General features: G+C 44.4%; 1 protein-coding gene across 3 annotated transcripts in view; it reads right to left on the bottom strand.

The window, feature by feature from the left end:
• Nucleotides 1-4136: 4136 nt before the first annotated feature.
• The window catches only part of TLK2 (tousled like kinase 2), a 114039-nt gene continuing 95871 nt past the window's right edge, over nt 4137-22304 (bottom strand). For all 3 annotated transcript variants that reach the window (XM_042916914.1, XM_042916915.1, XM_042916916.1), the window contains 6 exons: nt 21060-21149; nt 17401-17570; nt 15774-15912; nt 11686-11797; nt 9692-9799; nt 4137-6884 (listed from right to left, as the gene is read on the bottom strand). In XM_042916914.1, coding sequence (XP_042772848.1) covers nt 6711-6884; nt 9692-9799; nt 11686-11797; nt 15774-15912; nt 17401-17570; nt 21060-21149 — 793 coding nt within the window. In that variant the 3' untranslated portion in view covers nt 4137-6710. The remainder of the gene's footprint in view (nt 6885-9691; nt 9800-11685; nt 11798-15773; nt 15913-17400; nt 17571-21059; nt 21150-22304) is intronic.

Raw genomic sequence — 22304 nt, 5'->3', positions numbered from 1 at the left:
TTTTTTTTTTTTAATATTGCTGTTGAGGACCTGGAACCAGCTACTTCAGCTCCCTGGCTGGCCCTGCCCAGTTCCTATCTGCTCACTCCCTGACCGGCCCCAACTTCCTCCTCTGTCTCCTATCTGAGGTCCCCCCCCCCCCGCCCCCACCGGTACAGTCCTGGGCCCCTAACTACTTCATCCTTCTAAGCAGTCCCTAGGCTTACCGAGGGCTCAGTTCTCCTGGTGCCAAATGAGCACATACACATAGCAAGGCAAGAGTTCAGGGAAAGGTGTATAAGGCGATGTGAGAGTCCAGACACGGGCAGGCTGGCCGCAGGTGATGCCAGAGCCAAATTTTCAGAGAGGTCAGACAGCCAAGGCAGGTGAACAGCATTTGCAAAGGCCTGGAGGTATGTGGGAGTATTGGCGGGGGGGGGGGGGGGGGGGGGGGGGGGGGCGGGCGGGGGGGGGGGCGGGCGGGGGGGGGAGTTGGAGGGACAAACGTGCTATATGGGAAGAGCACAGAAAGTGTGAAGGACCCTTTGCAACAACACCCACCCCTTCTCATTCTCTTGGATTCTGCCAGGTTTCAGAGCCCCCATCTCAGCTTCATGTTCCCACTCCTCAGGGACCCCATCTTGCTCTTAAAGAATTTACTGGCTCCCATCTTTATTGCATTTAGCTTCTAAATTATAACCTTCCTTAAAGCAGGAGCTGAGTCTGATGTACCTTTTTACCTCCCACAGAGCTTAACCCAGCATATTATAAACTGTTTGGAGTAGATGCTGGAAGCTTATAGAACTGGCAGCTGTAGCTCAGAGTGTGAGCACTGGGCCTGCACACGCAACAAGTTTAGAGTCGTGACCTGAGTCTAGTCCACACTCCGGGCTCTCCTGTTGGTTCTGGATACGGTTGTGTCTAGCTAATGTGGGACGAGGAGCAGGGTTAGCGTTAACATTGTGAACAGTGTTCTGAAAAGAGTCTGTAGGTATAAAGACGGAAAGAGTTCTTTAAGAGTCTGTAGGTATAAAGACTCCTAAAATAAATTTGTAGGGAAGGCCTTCCTGTTCATGCTTCCCAGTGGCATGCCCTTTTCTCAGGGCATGGAGCCAGGCTGAAGGGCTCAGGTCTGGCTCTAGAACAGGTTCCTTTTAGAACAGGCCAAGGCCTTCACTGGGGGAGCTTCTACATCCTGCAAACCTCTCTCTAGGGGCCCCTGTGACATAGAGCCGGCATCTAGCAACACCCTTTTTTACCTTTTCAGTTGCCAAAAACAACACATCTCCCACTCACTCCAAGCCTGACAGCAACTTGGGAGGTGCCAAGGCAGAGGGGGCCATTACTGCCGGTCCATTAGGACACCGAGGGACAAGAAGACAGCAGTTGGCCAGGGCTGGGGTGTGGGGCAGGATTTTCTATTTCCTCATCTATAGATGACATGATCTTCTAGAATACGCAGGAACCTGAAGAACACATGTTCTGTGAAGCCATGCCCCCAGCTTCCCCACCTCAGTTCAGTTCTGGCCTAGGACTATAGAGACAGAGCTGGTGCTCAGGCCAGCTGGGCCTCCAGCTAGACTTCTAAGACTGGCCTGGCCGTGAGGGAGTGTGGGAGAGTGGAACCCTAGGTTAGGGCAAGATAGCTTCCAGCTGGGAACCGAGGTACAGCCTTCACCCACAGCGTGGGTGCCCAAGGATGGCACTCAGAGACTCACCCTCCCCCCCCCCCCCAAATTTTCAGGCTTGTAGTCCCTCCCCATTCAATCCTGCTCAACCTACTACCAGTCACCAAATCTCTGGGACTCCGTTTCCTCATCTGCAAAATCAGCGAGATACTCCTACCTTGTCTACCCCTGGGCTGTGAAGCAACACAGCTGAAACTTCCCTACACGGCACCAGTGCTAGAGCCCCTTCCCCTTGCTGATACTGCCCACTGCGCCCCACAGCTGCAGGTGCCTGGAGGCTACTGAGGGCAAAGGTTACCCTCCTTCTCCAGCCAGGCACTTCCTCCCAGGCAGGGAGGCCCGAACCCACAGGCCCGAGGTGGGTGGGGCCGAGTCAGCCTGCCAGCTGCTGTCTGACCCCTTGCTACCCACAGTGGGGGTCTCCTGTCCAGTGCCACACACACACCCTTTTGCTGACTCCAGCCTGTCTCGGGTCCCTGCTGAGCAACCCCAGCACAATGGGTCTCTTGTATTTCCTGCCCCTACCAGGTCCCGCTACTTCCCTCTGGCAGGTTCCCCCAACCCACCCGCAGAGCCCCGCAGCAGCCAGAGTCCCTAACCACTCTCTCCTTAACCCTCTTCTCCCTGCAAACTCTCTGCTTCCTCCACCCTCACTCCATCCAAAGAGCTGCAGTCCCAGGCTCTCCTCACTCCTGATCCAGAGTGCCGGGCTGGATTCATGGGCCCATCCAGGTCTGACCCAGGTCGCAGCTCTTTCCTGCAGCTCTGGAACCCACGGGTAAAGGAAAAAAAATGCTAAGTTAATTCACGATAAAGTACCGGTGAGTTGTTATATGTTTTAAGAGAAGACCAAGGATGAGAAGCTTTGCCCAAAGGAGTGAATGATTCCTGAATAGTATGTTAGGTACCAAGGCACCAGTATAAGAGATGTGTTGTCTGGCCACTCCTGGGGCTCCCCATAACGGAGTATATATGCATGAACATATAGAACAGCCCAGAGCAGGAGACAGATTTTCATCTCTAACACAGAAAATAAAACAGTCATCTCTGTCTTCCAGCCAGGTGAGTTTTAGACAAAGCCTCACAGCCACCCTCTCCAACTGCCCCATCCTTATTGCTGCAGCTGATAGGAAGTCAGGAGGACTTGTGACCCTCAGTGCTCCAGCCATCTGGGAGGCAGACTGGGGGCGGGAAGTGCTGAGAATGTGAATATCTAACAGGTTTCAGGTGATGCGGATGCTGCCGGCCTGGGAACCACACTGGCCTCTTAGCCATTCCTCCCAGATTCAGCCAGAGCAGTCTTGGACCCAGGGTAATAAGAGACCGTTGAATGAACCGATAAAGGTTTACAGGGAATCTCAAGCCTAAAGTGTGCATCACTTACCCAAGGCAAAAGGACCTCCTGACCACCTGGCAAGTAGAAAGGCTCTGACTCTTCACCAGCAAACTTGGGGGTTTCGGTCTCAGCAATCTTACTCACTGATCTTGTGATCCGTCTCTAAACCACATTTTTTACTCCCCTCTTGCGTGCCAAGTGCTTTACATACCCTATTTCTATTCTTGACAACCATGCAAGGAGCTATCCCTGAAGCTTACAGAGGTAGGATCTGAACCAGACCTACTTGTAAAGCCCACAATCTTAACTTCTAGGTGATTCTGCCTTAAGAAATAAAAAGAGAACAGCTAATTTTAGGAAGCAGAGATTTTCCATACCTCAACTAGTGTGTGTACCACGTCTCTCCCCCACTTACCCCGGGGCTGATTTTAATTACAGACTGAGCTAGCTTGGGCAAGTAGAATGATGAGTAAGTGGGAGGGGGGAGGGGTAGAGATTCTCAGAAAGCAGAACTCCCCAAGGTGGGTCAGGCTAGTTGTAAATGTCGCCTTCTTAGAAGCGAGGAGCTGGACCTGAAGATTCTTCTAGCTCTAGCATTCTAGGAGATGACTGTGTTTAAAGAGAGTTTTTTTCTAAATGAGGAAACCAAGAGCTCCTTGACTGCTCATCTTCTCACCTGGAGGAAAACCTGTCCTCACAGCACTGGGGGAAAGGCAGAGGATAGCAGGTGTGTGTGGGTCGGCCACACAAGTGGGGTACATACCGCTCTCAGCAGCAAGTCTCCATGTAAAGCTGCCCATCTCCTGATGGTTAAGTTGGAGCCCGATTCATTCCCATCAGAGCCCTTGTATCCCTTCCCTTCCTGGGCCCAGAGCCTTCACGCCTGGGTTGCAAGCCGATGGCTGTGGGCTTTCCCTATCCTGTTCACTGCTGTATCCCCACCAACAAGCATTAGTTGCTGGCACACTGGAGGTACAAAAGGTGTTCTACGAATCGACACATGGCCATCATGCCTGCGATGTCCACTGGGACTCGGTCAGCTGCAGGACTCCCCTACCTACCCGCCCCCTAAATGCTAAGAGCCCTGTTTGAAGCTAAGAACTAGAGCAAAATCAAGAGGCTGGGAGATTCACTTCTTGAAACTTATTTTAATATCCTCCCCACCCCGCCCCCCAAGTTGGGAAAGTCCAAAACAGTCTGACTGGGTTTAATTACAAATTAATACACATTTTTTTTTTTTTGTCATTGTTTAAAGTAAATCAGTTGTGGCAATAAGGGATCATCCTTGAAAAAAGTGAAACCCATATTAACAAAATATGTCATGGAAGAACCCCACTTCGTGATTTCACTGGCTACTTAAAAGTCTAGAAAAAGTCAGCGTTCCGCATGTTCTCCGGGGCTAGTCCATGCAGTAGAAAGAGGCCTTGCCCAGACTCAAGCGAGCCCCGTCAGCTCCAGCCAGGCCCCAGACCCGAGGGAAGCGAGGAGACAGGGCGAGGGGAGAAAAGACAGATGGACAGATAAAGTCCTGAAGCTTCTCTTCTACCTAAGCACATGGGGAGAAGGCGGCGGGAAGTTAGAGGGACGGCTCAAAGAAGCGGCATTCTTTCAACCTTAAGAAAAAAAAGGTCGCGCAAGATCACTGCACGAGAAGAAAACAAGGAAGAGAACGTAATAATGCTGAGTAAGTCTCGCCTCCTCCGTCTCTTCACATACGCAGACACCATCCTCTCAGGGCTTTCAGGGTCGTGCTCAACCCCTGAGACCCTGTAGGGACTCTCTGCTTAGCAGCTTGAAAGTAATGGTTAAAAAAAGGTACTACACAAACACACACAGACATAGATCATGTGTACAACCCATGCATAGACACTTGCGATGATAAAATGGAAAGCTGGGGGCACTGAGGACTCCTGGACCGACTTCCTTCCGTTCAGAGTTCCGCAGACCGTATCTACCCACAAACATCTCTCCGACTGGGATTACCCCCTCTTCCCCTAAGATCTCCCGGTACTGCAGAGACTGGGGCAGAGCAGGTCCACAAAACCAACAAAGGTCCCAGCGCAAGTGTCACCAGTGACATTTTTCACACGTGAAAGAGAGACTACAGTTATCTGAGAGCTCTCTGCCCTTCCTGACTGCCCTCCCCCTGCCCAGGGAACTCGCATGCCTGAATGCTGCATCTTTAAATATTTCTGGCTGAGCCCTCTTGCCACATATGTCAGTAACATTCCAAGCTGGCTACCACATGCTCAGGCTCTGGCCTCCTCCCCTCCCTACTGTCGAGTGCTGTGCTGTTTCAAGGGCACGTGGGGCCGCACATCTCCCGTTTCAGCTCCGTCTTCAGCTGCTCGCACATCTCAGAAGCGACCGAATGTAAAAAAACAAAACAAAACAAAACAAAAAAACAAGAGCTCCAAAAGAATGTTCATATTCAAAATGCCTATCTCCCTGCAATTATTTTTTTAATTCCACTTGATCGATCTATTCAGGTGAGTTAGACAAAGCGTGTGTGCACATGCACACACAGACACACACATCAGCACACACCCACAAAATTTAGAGGCTTGGAGGTTGTTTCCTGCCAAAGGATCTAACAGAGGAAAGCTTATGAGCTGATCAAGTTTTAATATCGTGGTTAACAAGAAAGGTACACCATTTAGCAAGCACACAGAGACCGCAGGTAGGACCTCCTGATCCCTGGAGCATTTGGCTCCCTGGCCCATTTTCTGCCTACCTCTGGAACAGTTTTTTGATAGTTACTACATTCAGAGAATTCAAGAGGACTGCATGGACAGATGAACCTTTATTTAAAAAAATAGCACTTCAAATAAATTAAAAGGGACAACCGTCAAGTGTTCAAATTGTGAAGAAATAGTTGAAAACCTAGAGACTCCAAGCTGCGGGCTTCTAACCTCGTTCTTTGTCCAATGGCAAAGCCCCACACATCTCAGTCCTGCCACTCGACGTTTTCCCTACTGAGATGAGGGAAGCAATTGCAAACAGGAGACCAGACGGAGGAGAAAGCTGCATCTGACTGGAATGAACATTGCCACGTACTTGCTAATACGGGTTTCACTTTATGACCAAATGTATTCTTTCAAAAATAAAAAAGGGGGGAGGGAAGCTGCATGTTTTTAAAAATTGAAATTATTTAGGGATAAAACACTAACTCTAGTGCCTTTAACGGGCAATAGCAACTTTTTTCCTCCGAAGTCAAACACCATCCCCAGCTGAGCCTTTGTGCTACAAGCTTTTCAGGAGATGTTACCTAAACTTTATTAAAAGAAAAGAACAAGTTTAAATATAGACACTGGACTAGCCCAGTCTGTATTTTCAAGTCCACATTCTTCATCTGAAGCACTGCATCAGGGACCCCCCTGAGTCTGCATGTTTTCAAGTTCACAGTACATGGAACCAGTTTTTCTTTTTCATTTTTTCCTCACTCAGAGCAGCCACACGTAGTGGCCGTTGACGCCGGAACCTCGGGCGGGGCCTTTTCCTACGAGGCCTGGCCAGAGCTGCCCAAGGCTTCTCCTCAATGAGAATCGATGCTGTCATGCTCTATGGATGGGAAAAAAGCAAGAAAATAAAAGCACCTGGTACAGGTTTCATGAGATCCATTCGGATTCGCTATGTTCCAAACCCGCTGCTGAATGCCATTTGTCCACTCTGTGTGTGCTGAACAGTTTGCAGCCTAGGAGTGGGTCTCAATTCGAAGAACTGTTATTGGACGCCCCCGAGGTCGATGCAATAGCAGCTCCAGCAGGGCTACTCGTGGAGACCGACTTTCGGATGTGAGGCAGCAAGTAGGGGTCACAGGCCAGCTGCTGGACATCGATGCGGTCCTCCTTTCGGTAGGCCAAGCATCGTCGAATAAACGCCTGAAAGGAAAGTTTCTTGAAGAAGCCTGAGGCAGATAATCCTGCTGCTCCCAGAGGGAACCCTGAGGCTCTGTGGCAGCTGCCAGGGCCCAGGCCCAGAGCAAACACCCTCTATAAAGAGAAGGGGCCTGGGGCCTTTCCCGGAAATCATGCCCGGAGAGGACCAGGCAAGGAGACACACGGGCAGCAGCACCTCTCTGTGACCACGGGCTCCTTCCCTGACAGAGGCACCTGAGCCATTCCTGAGTGGGGATGGGGCATGACCTGGCCTCTAGAGACCTCTGCCCCCAAAGCACAAAGACCAACGCAAAAATCTCTCTGCCTTGGACGGTTTACACAGGCACATCTAACCTAATGGTCCTGCGTGTACAAATCACGGCCCCATGTGAACTCGCCACATCCTGAGAAAGTAAAAATTGTAATGACAAACCACTGCCACGTGCAGGGTGAGGAGACCAACACTAACACTACAACGTGTCACAGATTGGTAAATGCTTGCCTTGTGTATCACATTCTTCCCTAAAAGGTGATCAAGCAAATGATGAGGCACACACCTAAGTACTAAAGAAAACCTGAACAGGACTTGTTTCCCCAAGAGCTCTGCAGACAGAGAATCATGCTATGAGTGGGGTTTCATTCAGAATCCTAATTTAGTGGCACCTGGGTGGCTCGGTTGGGCATCGACTCTTGATTTCAGCTCAGGTCATGATCTTGTGGTTCCTGAGTTCAAGCCCCACATCAGCCTCCATGCTCTCTTTCTCCTTCTCTCTGCGCCACCGCCCCCCCCCCCCCCCCCCCCCCCCGCCCGCCGCTTATCTGCACTAGCTCATTCTCTCAGAATAAACTTTAAAAAAAAAAAAAAAAAAAGAATCCTAATTTACTACCAACATGGAAGCTTCCTTTGTGCTAGGTATGAAGGGCTACACAGGATCAGTTTCTGTAATTTGTATCACAGAGGCCCTTAAACAGATGGTTTATCTTTTCCTATTTTTTAACCAGACCATTTTAATCAAAGTCTCATAATGCAATTATTTTAAATACAGGAATTGGACTTTTAAAAATCTAAAATGTCATTATCACCCAAAGATCATACTTTACATTCAGGTGATCATAATGTCCCAATGTAGGGTCCATCGAGGGTAACAAATGTCTCATTCTGGTGCACAATGCTGACAGTGAGGGAAATTGTGCATGTGTGGGGACAGAAGTACATGGGAATTCTCTACTTTCTGCTCAGTGTTGCTATGAATCTAAAGCTGCTTTAAAAAATAAAGTCTAACAAAGTCTATTAAAAAAAAAATCCAGGGACGCCTGGGTGGCTCAGTCAGTTAAGCATCCGACGCTTGATCTCAGCTCAGGTCTTGATCTCAGGGTCGTTGAGTTCAAGCCTGGTGTTGGGCTTGGCACTGGGTGTGGAGCCTACTTAAAAAAAAAAACCTAAAACACGAAATGTATTATTTTTTTCCCATGTTTAATTAATAAAACACGTAAGTATAACAACAATCCTGGTTTTCCAAAATAAAAAACACCTGTAGGTAGCTGCCTGATTAAAGTATTTGGAAGATAAAAACGCATTCACAGAAATAAACTTAATAATCCTTGGCCTTTAAGAACGACCCTTCTCAGTGAGATATGTGACACGGTAACTTGAGTTAAATGGGTTACTTTGGGTTGGATACAATACTGGTCAAACTCCCACCTTGAACTTTCTTTCTACACAGCCTCCAGGGCAGGCTTTTGAAACAGCCATCAGATCACACGGCTGCCTTGAGTAAAACCTTCCTATGCTTCCCATCTCTCCCATCTCGGTCTACAATCTGCCCTGCAGCCTCTGCCCTGCCTACCACACTCTCCTCTGTTCCTTCTGCATCCTCTGCCCTGCCTACCATACTCCCCTCTGTTCTGCCTGTTCTACGGATCTGCTGAGCCTGTCCTCACATCTGAGCTTCGTGCGCTTCTCTGCCTAAAATATTCTTCTCCCTGGGCACCTGGGTGGCTCAGTCGGTTAAGCGACCCACTCTTGATTCTGGCTCAGGGCATGATCCCACAATTCGTGGAACTGAGCCCGAGTTGGGACTGTGCACTGACAGCACGGAGCCTGCTTGGGATTCTCTCTCCCTGTCTCTGCACCTCTCCTGCTCGCACTCGTGTGCTCTCAAAAATAAACAAACTTAGGGGTGCCTAGGTGGATCAGTCGGTTGAGCGTCTGACTCTTGGCTTCAGCTCAGGTCATGATCTCAGGGTTCATGAGTTCGAGCCCTGCGTGGGGCTCTGTGCTGACAGCATGGAGCCTGCCTGGCATTCTCTCTCTCCCTCTCTCTCTGCCCCTCCTCTGCTCTGTCTCTCAAAACAAATAAACTTAAAAACAAAAAAAAAATTCTTCTCCCAAATCTACACAGGGCTCCCACCATCACATTATTCAAGACTGCTCAAAAACATCACTTCCTGCTCCCACACCCCTGTACCCTCCCTTTCTTTTTCTTCATAATCTCTATCACCATCTGAGATGGAACCGTTGTTAGTTACTGTTCATCTCACCTGGTGGAACAGAACCTCCTAGCAGGCAGGGAACTTGTCTGTACTTCACTGCTACACACTCACCGTTCCCTCTCTATGACTTAGTACAGTGTCTAGTACTCGACAGGCACTCGGTAAGTATCTGTTGTAGGAGAGCGGGTGAAGAGGGTAAGGGTTTGAAAAAATACACATTTAGAAGGGGAGAAGGCTTTTAATGACTCTTGAATTTTGTACTGATAATCCAGAAAACAGAGCAGTTGTTTCCTGCTGACCAGTAGGTCAAAACTTACCTTTGCTTCAGGTGTTACTACTGGCTTTGGCGGGAACTGCACTTCAGTAGCTTTAAGAATAGTATTTTCTTGTAGAATGTCTTGCTGGGACTGGTTGTGGCCAAAAGGCTATCAGATAAAAACGAAACAAACAAAGGTGGGCCTGTGGTTAAAATTAAAGAGAACACAATTCAAAACCATAGTGAAGGGAAAGGAGAAGATCTGCTTTGATGAGAACTGCTAGAAAGAACTTCGGAGATGGTCTCCTCGCTCTCTTTTTATAGGTAAGGGGTGGAAAGGGTCAGAGGTTACGTACTAACAAGCTCACGGTCCAACACGGAGGTTAAGGCAGGGCTGGCACTGGAAGCAGCGTCTGCCACAGGATAATACCTCTGTTGAGGTTTGCTGACAACAAAAGCCATCCTAGGAGGAACCGGCAACCTCTTCTGCCCTGAGTGACAACTGTAGGCTTAAGTAGTACACATGTGTGCCACTGGCAGACCCAAGACCCAGATAAAGACAGATGGAAAAGGAAGCAAACAGGAGACGGAGTAAGAACAGGCGCGTGGAATAAAAGCTGGGGTTACTTAGCGGCTTCACTGGTCCCCAATGTGCCATTTTCTAATAGCCTTAAAATACAAGTTCAAGTTCAGTGTCATCTCTACAATGTTTCTACTAAGAGATCACAATTCTTTCTACATAACCTCTGCCAACATTATCAGCAGTACTTCCTCATTATCAGAGAGTATAAATAATAATTAACTCCTACTTGGGATGCATGACTGGCTCAGTCAGTGGAGCACCCAACTCCCGATGTTGGGCCCATGAGTTCGAGCCCAACGTTGGGTGTAGAGGTTACTTAAAAATAAAACCTAATAATAATAATAATAACAATAATGATAATAATATAATTAACCATTACTGGCTCTGAAGTTTCCCCATATTACAAAGGGTAAGATACAGAAACAAAGACCAAGGGGCGCCTGGGTGGCTCTGTCGGTTAAGCATCCAACTTCAGCTCAGGTCATAATCTCATGGCTTGTGAGTTCGAGCCCCAGGGTCAGGCTCTGTGCTGATAGTTCAGAGCCTGAAGCCTGCTTCAGATTCTGTGTCTCCCTCTCTCTCGGCCCCTCCTCCACTCACACTCTGTCTCTCTCTCTCTCTCTCAAAAATAAATTAAAAAAAAAAAAAAAGAAAAGAAAAGAAAGAAACAAAGACCAAGGAGAAGTTAAAGAGGAAGCTGAAATCTAAATTAAGAGCTTAGTCTAGGGATTGTAACAAAAGTATTAAGAGTCCAGGGGAGTCGCAGAACCCCCAAATGGCTTATACTCACAACCTACACTGTTGGAACCACCTACAAATTTTGATTATTTATAACACACTGACAGCAAAAATACGGCTATATGTGCCCTGTATCCTAGTATGTATGTTTACCCTAAGGGAGCATTCTCATAAGGAAAACATAAATGTGAACAATTCATTAGGTACAGTTCACTACCTAGGTTATTATGTGTCCAAATGACCTATCACCTTGATCCAGAGGTAACAGACGGTGAATATTTTCTAACACTACATCTCCCCAGTACAGAAGATAGAAACCACGCTTTTATTAATAGCTTTAACTACTGGGGTAGCTGGGAATGAAGACCCCTGTAGATTTTCCAAGTTCCAGTCCGTGGGACCCTGAAGAATGCCTCCTGGGACAACTGTATATTTGAAATAAACCAGGTCATATAATTCCTTATACATATTATCAGAATCAAAACCGATCCTGGATCTAATTGAAAACGGTAAAAATGTATGTTTTTCAATAGCCCAGTGAAATTCATTAGGTACTCTGTTGAAAAGTTCTGCTTATGCATAAAGCTGTTATTGTTGTCTGTGTTTTCCTCAAACCACATCCAAAAGTTCTGTACAACCAAACGATTAATTCCAAGAGAATAACAGACACCATGCCACTGCATACATGTGCCACCCAAGCCGGATATCAAGCCACCACATCCGACCTTCCTTACCTTCCTTCCATAAAGACACTGGTAAAAGATCACACCCACTGACCAGACATCAACTTTATTTGAGATCTTTGGTGGCTCTTTCCCAACCACAAAACACTCTGGTGGTAAATACCTGGGACAAAAGGAAAATAAAATGACTGTATAAATCTAGGACATATACAAAAAGGCAAAGTAGAAGACCTTGTGGGAAATAAAAAATATCTGAATTTTAACTGAAATTTAGACGAAAAAGCGACATGGGCCTTGCTGGGGAAAGTCCGTGAGAAAACACTGTAACTTAAGGAGGCAGCATGTCCTAAAAGCCTTAAAATACATTTCTCAGTTCACCGAGAGAGGCAAATATTCTCCCCCTGGCCCGTTTCACCCACCACAGCATCTTTTCCCAGGGTTGCGCCTAATAGGAGTGTCATTCAACAAGTTCCAAAAAGGAGGGGGAACACAAAAGCAGTGCATTCCCTTTTATACGAGCTGCAGCAACAAACATCAAAACAGAACTTGAAGTGGTGTGGGTTTGCTTTCATGTTAGCTGAGAAAGAGGACTGTCTCTAAAATAACTATGTTAGAAGTCCAAAGGAGTCGGGCGGGGGGGGGGGGGGTGCCTGGGTGGCTCAGTCTGTTGAGTGTCCAACTTTGGCTCAGGTTATGATCTCGCAGTTCATGGGTTCAAGCCCCGCATAAGGTTCTCTGCTGTCAGCACAGAGCCCACTTTGGATCCTCTGCCCCCCCTCTCTTTGCCCCTCCCCTGCTTGCACACACGCTCTCACTCTAAAATAAACATTAAAAAAAATAATAAAAGTCCAAATGAATTCAGAACCCAGTATTAATCTCTGAGGGGAGGGGCTGTCTGCCTTCATAAGGTAGCTCTCTTTGTAAAATTTGGACTGGGAATAACTACGATATATAATAAATGGTGACACTACAGTCCAAGTTATCTAAGGGTATTTTGTGTTGCCCACTTGAAGGGTGATCAGAGGCTTCCTGAAGACTAACAAATAGGGGAGAAAAAGCCCACCAAACTAGTAGTTAGCACAACTCAATCCTCATCTGAATTCCTTCCCTCCCCACCCACTCCTGGCTTGGAAAAAGACTGGCTGCACAGCCAACCACACCAAATTGTATGGTGTGGAAGGTAAGTGCCTCTTGGCATTTAGGAAACCAAACAAATACGCTTCCACTCACTGCCTGGGGTCTTAGCCATGGCACAGCTGGAAGGCAGCATTCTGAAGATAACAGATCGATTTCTGCAGATTTCATGCTGGCAAAATCAATTCTGTGAAAAATTCTTTATTTTAGACCCTGCTGTGCTTCTGGTATAAAAATCTAAACTTACAACTCGAAGGGGGCCACAAGAGCTGAGAGGAAGAAAATGTTCCATGATGGGCTTTTTTCTTTTCTTTTAAAAAAGTTTAGTCTTATGTTCTTGTTTCTTATTTATTTATTTTTAACAGACATTTGGGGATGATTAAGACCACTGACCTACATTATTACTTCACAATGAAAACTGTTAGCCAAAACACACACTGAACTCATGAAGTGGGGAAAAAAGCAAAGTAACAAGAATATAGGAAAAAGAATAAAAAGAACAGCTCTTCCAAATGTCACTAAAACCTCCCTGAACCTGACTTTTCACGGTTCTTGATTCTTTAACATACATAATTTAAATATGATCTTGCATAAACAACAAATAGAACCTTGGTTCCAAAATGATCATTTTAATGTATTTATAACTCTTGTGGAGGTGGTAGAGAAGGACAGAAGTTGTTGAATTTGTCCAAATGATGAGTAATAATTTAGCCAAATATTCACAGTACAAAAGACATTGATTTAAAAAAAAAAAAAAAAAAAAGACGTTGACTGCCACTTGACAGTATCAGTCTGGAAAAGTCACTTTCTAGGTCTCAGTTTCCCCATGTATAAATGAAGAAATAAACTAGTTCTTCACTCAAATAATACTGACAATAATAAGTACTCTAATTCCCTATCAAGGACTTCGGGAGAGAGTAGAGGACGGTTCTAGGATATTGCACGAAATTATGTTTAAAAACATAATTGCATATTCTGTCATAATAAAATCATCCTACAGAAACAGGATTCTCAGGGCCTAATCTATAGGTCATTTATTTATAAGTAGTATTGAGGGCACCTGGCTGGCTCAGTCAGTGGAGCATGCGCTGATCTCACAATTATGAGTTCGAGCCCCCATGCTGGGTATAGAGATTCCTTAAGAATAAAATATTTTTTTAAAAAACTAGTATTCAATGTAGAAGAATTCTACCAAACACTGCAACTACCAAAATACTGCAAACCGTTGCCTAGAATTTGTTATGTCTTCCCACCCTGTTTGTATCGATCCTCTAGGACCTAAGAGGATGACATATGAGGAGTGTGATTATGACAATGCTTATTAGCACTAGCAATATGGAGATTTTTTAAACCTTCAGAGGAACCCACAGAATTAAGTTTTCTCAGTAGCCCCCTTTTTACCTCTCTTTTTGTTATGAAAATAATCTCCAAATATAATCTAAAGTAGAAAGAACAGTAAAATGAACCCCCAAGTAACCATCATTGAGCTTCAATAATTATCAACATGGGGCCAATCTCTGTTCATATACACCCCTCCCCCCACCAACAGATTACTCTGAAGCAAATCCCAAACATCACATAATTATTATTTAAATTCCAAGCACTGAATTTTTATAGCTCAGCAAATACAGCAATAGGTAGCAATGAGAAAATGAATTTAACACGAAAAGGCTTAACTTTTTATAAGAACAAGTTACCAAACAAAAAAGCTAAAATCTAAGTTTCAGTGAATTTATATAGCAGAGGTATAGACCTGTTTCCAGAATTTCCAACAACAGATATTTTTGTGCCATTTAGTGACAGGAACACTAACCCACAATAACCACCATAGTAAATAAACACTGTAAATGTAGCTTCTATTTTAAACCCAGGATCTCAAAGGTTTAATTTAGGGACTGATTTTCACTATAGGTACCATCTCCACAAAAAATAAGGAGCAATGAAGAGTAGGAATTTTGTGCACATGATACTTTTCTAAGGATTTGATGGATTCTCTAATATACATAATTTACATATGATCAGACTGATGAGAATAAAGCTCATCCTGTGGGCTGTAAACAATACTCTCCCTTCTCTGTCTGCTTCCAATCAACGCCCTCATTCCCAGGCAGTCAGTATTCTGCTAAAGCCTAGGGCCCTCCAGTCTCAAAGTTAAGTGATCTGACCAACTGACCCTGGGGTTTAATATATGTGGGACTTCTACCCCGCCCCCAACCTCAGTTTGGAATCAAATGTCCAATTGGCAGCTTTCTGTTACCACCTCAGAAGGAAAAAGAAAGCTCTGTTAACACACCTTTACAATCACAAAGTGAGTTGTTTGGGCTGTAGGTATCTTTTATGGCTCCTGCTGTCAAAAGCAGGCAGAAATAAGAGGTCATGGAATAAGCAGGTAGAGCTAGCTGGGGTAGGGTGGTGGTGGGGAGACAAGTGACAACAGATGGGAAGAAATGTGGCTCAAAACATTTTAGAACATGGCTGATGGGTACGGATAAATTTCTTTGCAAACTGTGCTCACTTTTTTCCTGTTTAGATTTCAAGGGATGCTGGGGTTACTTTACATACTAATCTTTACAACTTCTTAGTTCTTGACAGGGCATCATCCGTAGGCAACTCTAGAAATGAATCCCTCATCCCATTAACCCATAACAAGAGACCTACATTTGTACTGAAAAAAATTTAGGGCCATTCTTTAAATACACAGGAGCAATCTCGTTCTCTCCCTACTCCATAGGGCCAGCTCTAAAGAAACACACAACTCCAACACCTGGCCATATATAATCTCTCTCAATAGTTTTCCAGAAAGGAAAGAAAAATTAAGACAAGTTAATATAAATACAGAGAGTCAAACGGCCGAAAAGGCAGTAATATTTGGGGAGGAAAATCTACTTTGGTTTACTGCATTTTGCCTAAGACAGGATGTAGATATTAATGATCAATTACCAACATTTCAGTATAGCACAGCCATATCTCCACCAGCCAACCTGGCAGATCTCCCAGATACCTACCAATAAGTACCAGCACCTTGTGACGTCAGCTCCATGCCATCCACTGAATTGTAGCTATCATCATCCATGATCTTGGAAAGACCAAAATCTGTGATTTTTATCTCTCCACATGCTGTACCATTTACTAAAAGAATATTACCTAAAAAGATGAAAATCTTCATGAATAAAAAGAGACTTACTGATTAAGAGAAAAGTTCAAGGTAAAACAGACAAGAAGGGGACAAGTGAACTCAAACTCTTGCACGTAATAGCAAACATCTAAATTCGTGGAATAAAATGATCTGGACTCTGGATGCTAGAGGAGAGTCCTCAGTGTCTGGCTGCAAACTTCCATTTTCCAAGAATCACCTGCTAGATGTGCCAAAACCACCACTATGAGCAGTGGAAAAAAAATAGCAACTCGCCAAAGTAAAATATCACTTGGACGGCTGGTCAAAAATGGTGGGAAAGTTTCATCTGAGCTTTCAGTAACAATCTCTAAACCACCCTGTTTAGAACAGTAGTTTCAGGACCGGGAAAAAAAAAAAAAAAAAAAAAAAACCAAACCCAACCCCCCCCCCCCCCCCAAAAAAAAACAAAAAAAAAAACCACACAAGGGAATCAAAACTAGTACCACAGTGCCACCTACAGTTCCTATGATGGGAAAATGTATTGGATTCAGTGCCGGAAAACCCAATAACACAAATAGCTGTCGTTTTAAAAACCACTTCATTATAATGACTTTTTTTGTCATTTGAATTGTATTAGAACATTAAAGAATAGTGAATAGTGAGATTTAATACGTAGCTACCAGTAGAGGAAAGCAGAGTTAACAACTGCGCCCACCAGGAGGTAAATGGGAACCATCTTCCCAACACCCAAGCCAAAGCTGGTTCCAGCTGTCTACAGAGAACATATGCAGACTTCTAAAAAACAACTGAGGATGACGACAAAAAAAACAGAGGTGGGGCACCTGGGTGGCTCAGTCGGTTAAGCGTCCGACTTCAGCTCAGGTCATAATCTCATGGTTTGTGGGTTCGAGCCCCACACCGGGCTCTGTGCTCACAGCTCGGAGCCTGGAGCCTGCTTCAGATTCCGTGTCTCCCTCCCTCTCCGCCCTTCCCCGCTCGCACTGCCTCTCTATCGTGAAAATAAAGAAACATTTTAAAACAAAAACAAAAAAAACAGAGGTAAAAAGTCTAACTGCCCTCTACTGTTTGCTGAGGACTACTGAAATTAGATAGTAACCATACAAAAAGATGTAAATCTGTTCGAAATGGGAGGCATACCTGCAAAATGAGTCACTAATTTAGAGGCACTTTCGTCGAAAAGACTTGGACTAGAGGCCTACTGTGTAGTGTGAAATGGAGCTCACCCAGAGCAGTCCTTGCTAAATCGGGCTGACACAGTGACCCGCCCTGGCTCTACAGACAAGGGCATCGTTTCTCCCGAGCACTTCATCCAACTCATCCTCTCAAACCCAGCATTGTGTGGCTGCGCCTCTTTCATTCCCACACCTACCCAGGCAAAGCCAGACATTACTAGGCCTTCTAGGCTCCTGCCACATTCTCTAACTTTATCAGATTAGACGTCACTTTTAAGACCAGAGAAAAGCCATCAATACTGTCACCTAAAAGTTAGGACATACCTGGTTTGAGGTCATAGTGTATGATGGGAGGTTTTATTTCATTTAAGTACTTTAAAGCATTCACAATCTGCATGATAATGGACCGGGCCTCTTTCTCCGACATTAATTTGTGCTGTTTCAGGTAGAAGTCCAGATCATTTCCCTCACAGTACTCTAATACTGTACAAAACCTGAAGACAAATAAACCAACATTTGACTGTGGGAAACAGCAAGCAAATCAAGACTAACTAAACCAGCCCCAGCGAAAACTTTAATTAGCTTCTTGCTCTGTTCTTTAGTCCTTAAAGTACTCTTCTATTCTTTATTCAGTAGTAGCTACCTGAGTGTTTGCCAGGAAGGAAACTGCTTTCTCTCCTGGTGAAGAGCCTTCACACCCTCCACACTGGAATCTGTTGTGTTACAATTCGCCCACGCATACCTCTTCTTAAATCTAGTCTATAAGAACACTGACAAGAACTGTAATGTACTTAAGCTAGATATCTCTCCAGAGGGGTCTCCTACACATTTCCACACCGTGCTCCAGTTCTAAACAAGCATACGGTACTCAAGTATACAAGTCTCAATGCAAACATTTCAAATGATCCTAAGCGCTGACAGTGAGAAAAAATCTAGGGTTTGCCCACGTCCCAAGAACTGGTTTCATGTCATGTCTCCTGGTAGTTTGGCACAATACTGTATATAATTGCTTTTTGCTAAACACAAGAGAACTTTTAAAAGTACAGTATCTGTTGTTCTAACAAATATGCTATTGCATAGTGTGAGTTTTTTCCTTCACTTATATCAATTCATCATATAGACCCAAATGTAAAACTACCATTTGTAAAACATACCATTTGTGGCATGAAGGGTCATGTGTCTATCTTCTAAGGGAATTATAAACTGAAGTAAGGCTTCCTGAATTGTTTGAGTATTCCTGAGAGATGAAGACCTTTTAAACTATCCTAAGCTGTGACGATATGGTTGCATCACTCAGGATCTAGCCAGGAAATAAAAACCACCTGAGTATTTAAAACAGAGAAGTTTTAGCTCAGGGAATTGATCACATGGATGATGGAAGAGCTGAGAGGATAAACTGGCCAGTGAGGCACCCCAGAGATCATCCAGAACAGGAAGCCATTAGCACCGTAGGGCCAAAGGGCGGAGATGGTGCAACCTGAACCCAGGGTCACCAAGAGAGACTGGAATCACAGCGGGGAGGGGGAGGAGTGTCCCTACCCAGCACCATCTCGGTCTCCCCAGTGGCTGAGCCCAGCTGAACAACAACTGACACCGGAGCCTGGCAGAACAGCCTACAAGGGTCATCTTCCCTAAGATGCAGAACAGGGTAAGGGTGAGGAGCAGACCTGAGCGCTAACAGGCTCAGGACTAGAGAGGACTAGAAGGCCTCTGGGAAATGTGAGGCCTTCAAAAAGCACTGCGATGAAAGGTGGACATACACCGTCCTGCAGGATCCCCAAACTGAGCAGCTCGTGTTTTCTATGAAGCCTATTAGGGCATGCTAGCACCCTATTTGAGAATGAATATCAAAAATTTATAGATTCTCTGATCTAAGATATAGATTCTCATGTTTAGTGGAGGTATTCTTTGATCCAAGTGCAAGCTTAAAATAAAATGTCACTTTAACACCCAAATAACTCTCAGAAGATTTTCTAACATGATGGTGAAAAGTCACCACATACACAATAGGAAGAACAAAATAAACCACTCAAGAATAGCACACAACCAAGTCAATTTCTTAGATTAGTTAAAAGTATATATACAATTTGAAACCATAGATAATCTAAGTCATTCTCCTTATTTCTGAAATGTTTTTGTTATTGGGTGGGGGGCAGTCTACCTAGTATTCAAGGAATTTAATCACCCTTCGAAACCTGTTCTCTTAACCAGATATTCTTCTAAACCCCATCCACGCTAAACACACACTGACTATGCCTGGTCCGAGGGCCACCCTTCTGGAAAGGGGTCATCCCTGAGCAGATGGAAAAAGGGATGGTACACATTTCCAAAGGGAATGAAGGTCTCTCCCTTTGGGAAACATTTCTAAATGTGGGGTGGTTCTTGGCATAGCAGTCTCTGAGACACCTGCTGTTTAGAATAGGCCTGAACGCCTAGAATCACCCGGAAGGCTAAGAGGGAAGACCTGCCGACCAGACTCTGAAGTTCAGACTCCTACAGAGAAAACATTTCCAAATGCTGAAATATTCCTAAACTCCTGGGTAAACCCAGAGGTGACAGAGCTTACCTTACCCAGTAATAAAATACAACAATGCCTAAGAGTATTAAAGATCTTGGGCAAGTCATTTCACTTCTCTGGGCCTCAAATTTCCATCTATAAAATAAAGCTGAGGGGCGCCTGGGTGGCGCAGTCGGTTAAGCGTCCGACTTCAGCCAGGTCACGATCTCGCGGTCCGTGAGTTCGAGCCCCGCGTCAGGCTCTGGGCTGATGGCTCAGAGCCTGGAGCCTGTTTCCGATTCTGTGTCTCCCTCTCTCTCTGTCCCTCCCCCGTTCATGCTCTGTCTCTCTCTGTCCCAAAAATAAATAAACGTTGAAAAAAAAAAATAAAGCTGAACTGAGATCCCTTCCAACTCTAACATCCCACATGCCTGTGAGGCTATGTTTTCACAGGCAGCACTGGGTTATGCCTTCATTTGTGCCACATTCGTTCCCATTCTATGATAAAATCACATTGCTGGTACTTGTTTAAAAGGCCCATCACGGTTCATCAGAATCTCTGGGGTGGGGCAGAGGCTCTCTTGTATAGTCCACACCCACTGGGGCACGTCAGAGGCAGCTGGCACCAACTTGTGACAGTTACCAAGAGCTGGCAGTTAATTTTCAGGAATTTTATGAGCTGGTTATTAAGCCACTGGTAGGATGCAAGGACAAACAAAAGGTGGTTTCTTCATACAATGGAATATATTTGGTCGTAAAAAGGAATGAAGTACTAATATATGCTACAATAAAAAACCTTGAAAAAACATCATCTCAAATAAAGGCAGCCAGTCAGAAGACTCCAGATACTACATGAGTGATTCCTATACAAGTCCAAAATAGGAAAGCTATAGAGACAAAAAAAAAAAAACAAAACAAAACAGACCAGTGGCTGCTTAGGGCTGGGAGTGGGGTGGCGGTGGGGTGGAAGAATAACAGGGTGACAGCAAAAGGTATGGGGTTTCTTTTTGAGGTAGTGAAAACGTTCTAAAAATGACTATGGCAAAAAAAAATGACTATGGCAATGATTGCAGATCTGTGAATATACTAAAGGCCTTGAACCGTTTACTTTAAGTGGGTGAACTATATGGCATTTAAATTATATCTCAATAAAGCTTTTTCTTTTTTTAAGTTAGTAGCTTGAAATTGGACCTGTTGAGAAATTTATTATCACAGAAATTGTCAAATACTACATATTAGCCCTATTCCGACCCCCACCAAGCTGGTTGTTAAACATTAACCAGCACACAACTATACAAGTCCTGTGGCTAAGAGATGTATTGCTGACCCAAACATGAATTCACACACGATCATGTGCCCATAAATACATACACTTGACTCCCTCAGAGAGTATTTCCTTGACCCAGATTTAAGCTCCATTTCATGAGTAGTCAACACACTGGAAGAAAACAGCATAACTGCTAAGCTAAAATGTCACGGCACTTACGAGTCAGTGTCCAGTGAAAAGTAATCATACAGCTTAACTATTCTGGGATGATCCAGTTCTTTGTGAATCCGGTATTCCCTACATGCGTGCCTGCAAACAAAGTGGAAAATTAACATTTTGTATTTTGGACTGTCTTTTAGACCTCTAAAAGGATACTTCTACACATTCTCTCATTTTTCCTTGCTTCTGCCTATTCATTCCATTCAGATGTGGCTGGCTCTGTATCTTTCCTCATCCTGTTTTCACTATTAGTATCCACCAATCTGTTGAGAAAATAGTAGGTGCTCAAATATCGCTGAATGAATGGATGCCGACCGTTTCAAGTTCATTCTATCACAATCTCACCTGTTTTATATTTATACCCAAATATCGAAGCTTTAAAAATTATAAAGACAGTTTTTCTCTCTCCTCAAAAACTTAATATCTCTAAGTGTTTATATCCTGGGGATACATCAAGGAAATCAATTTTAGCATGTAAACTCCTTGGGTAAAAGGATTACTGACTGTACAAGGCAATTAGTAGTATTCTGTATTTGTTTTTAAACTCTCCTTACAAAAAGAACTTAAAGGGCTATCAGCTTGACTTTCTTCTAAGAAAATGTGAATCTGATAGAAAATTATGAAGCCCTAGTTTTCTTGGAATGAGAATCTACATATATGCAAATTAACATCTTTTTATTAAATACTTTTCCAATTTCAAATCACTTAATGAGATTAGGAACAAAAATATACTACATAATCCGACATATTCATTGAGTTTTAAAAGACTAGAACGTGTTTATTCAATATAATTACTAATAATTTTTAAGGTAGTTCTTATTTACAAAGAGAAGAACGGAAAATTCTTATATTTTAAGTAATCCGGCACCATTTAGCTTGGGGCATTTTCTTATAAGGCAAGATCAGAAAAGAGAAACTTTCCAGAGTATGGTAAAATATAATCAGGTGATGTTTTCTGAAACTGGTGTGTCCCAGTATGTCAAAAATACACAGAAAGTACTCAACTAAAGAAAAGATGAGGAAATGATCAGGGCAAGGAGGAGAGAGGAACAAGAATCTAAAAGTAATTAAAATCTATTTTTCCCGAATGGAAACTGAGCCTGACTGAGCTTGTTTTTCAAGCTGCCACTTTTAGCAGTTTTTGCTTCTTGTGATACTTCATTTCCTCATCTTTATGTCTTTCCGAACAGAAAAGACATGCCAAGCACTGAGGCAGAGAAGTGTCAGGACACCACTACACTGGGA

This window comes from Panthera leo, chromosome E1 (genome assembly GCF_018350215.1).
Source record: "Panthera leo isolate Ple1 chromosome E1, P.leo_Ple1_pat1.1, whole genome shotgun sequence".
Taxonomy (NCBI): Eukaryota; Metazoa; Chordata; class Mammalia; order Carnivora; family Felidae; genus Panthera; species Panthera leo.
Note: the sequence above shows the minus strand (reverse complement) of the source record. Positions and strands in the feature narration are given on the sequence as shown.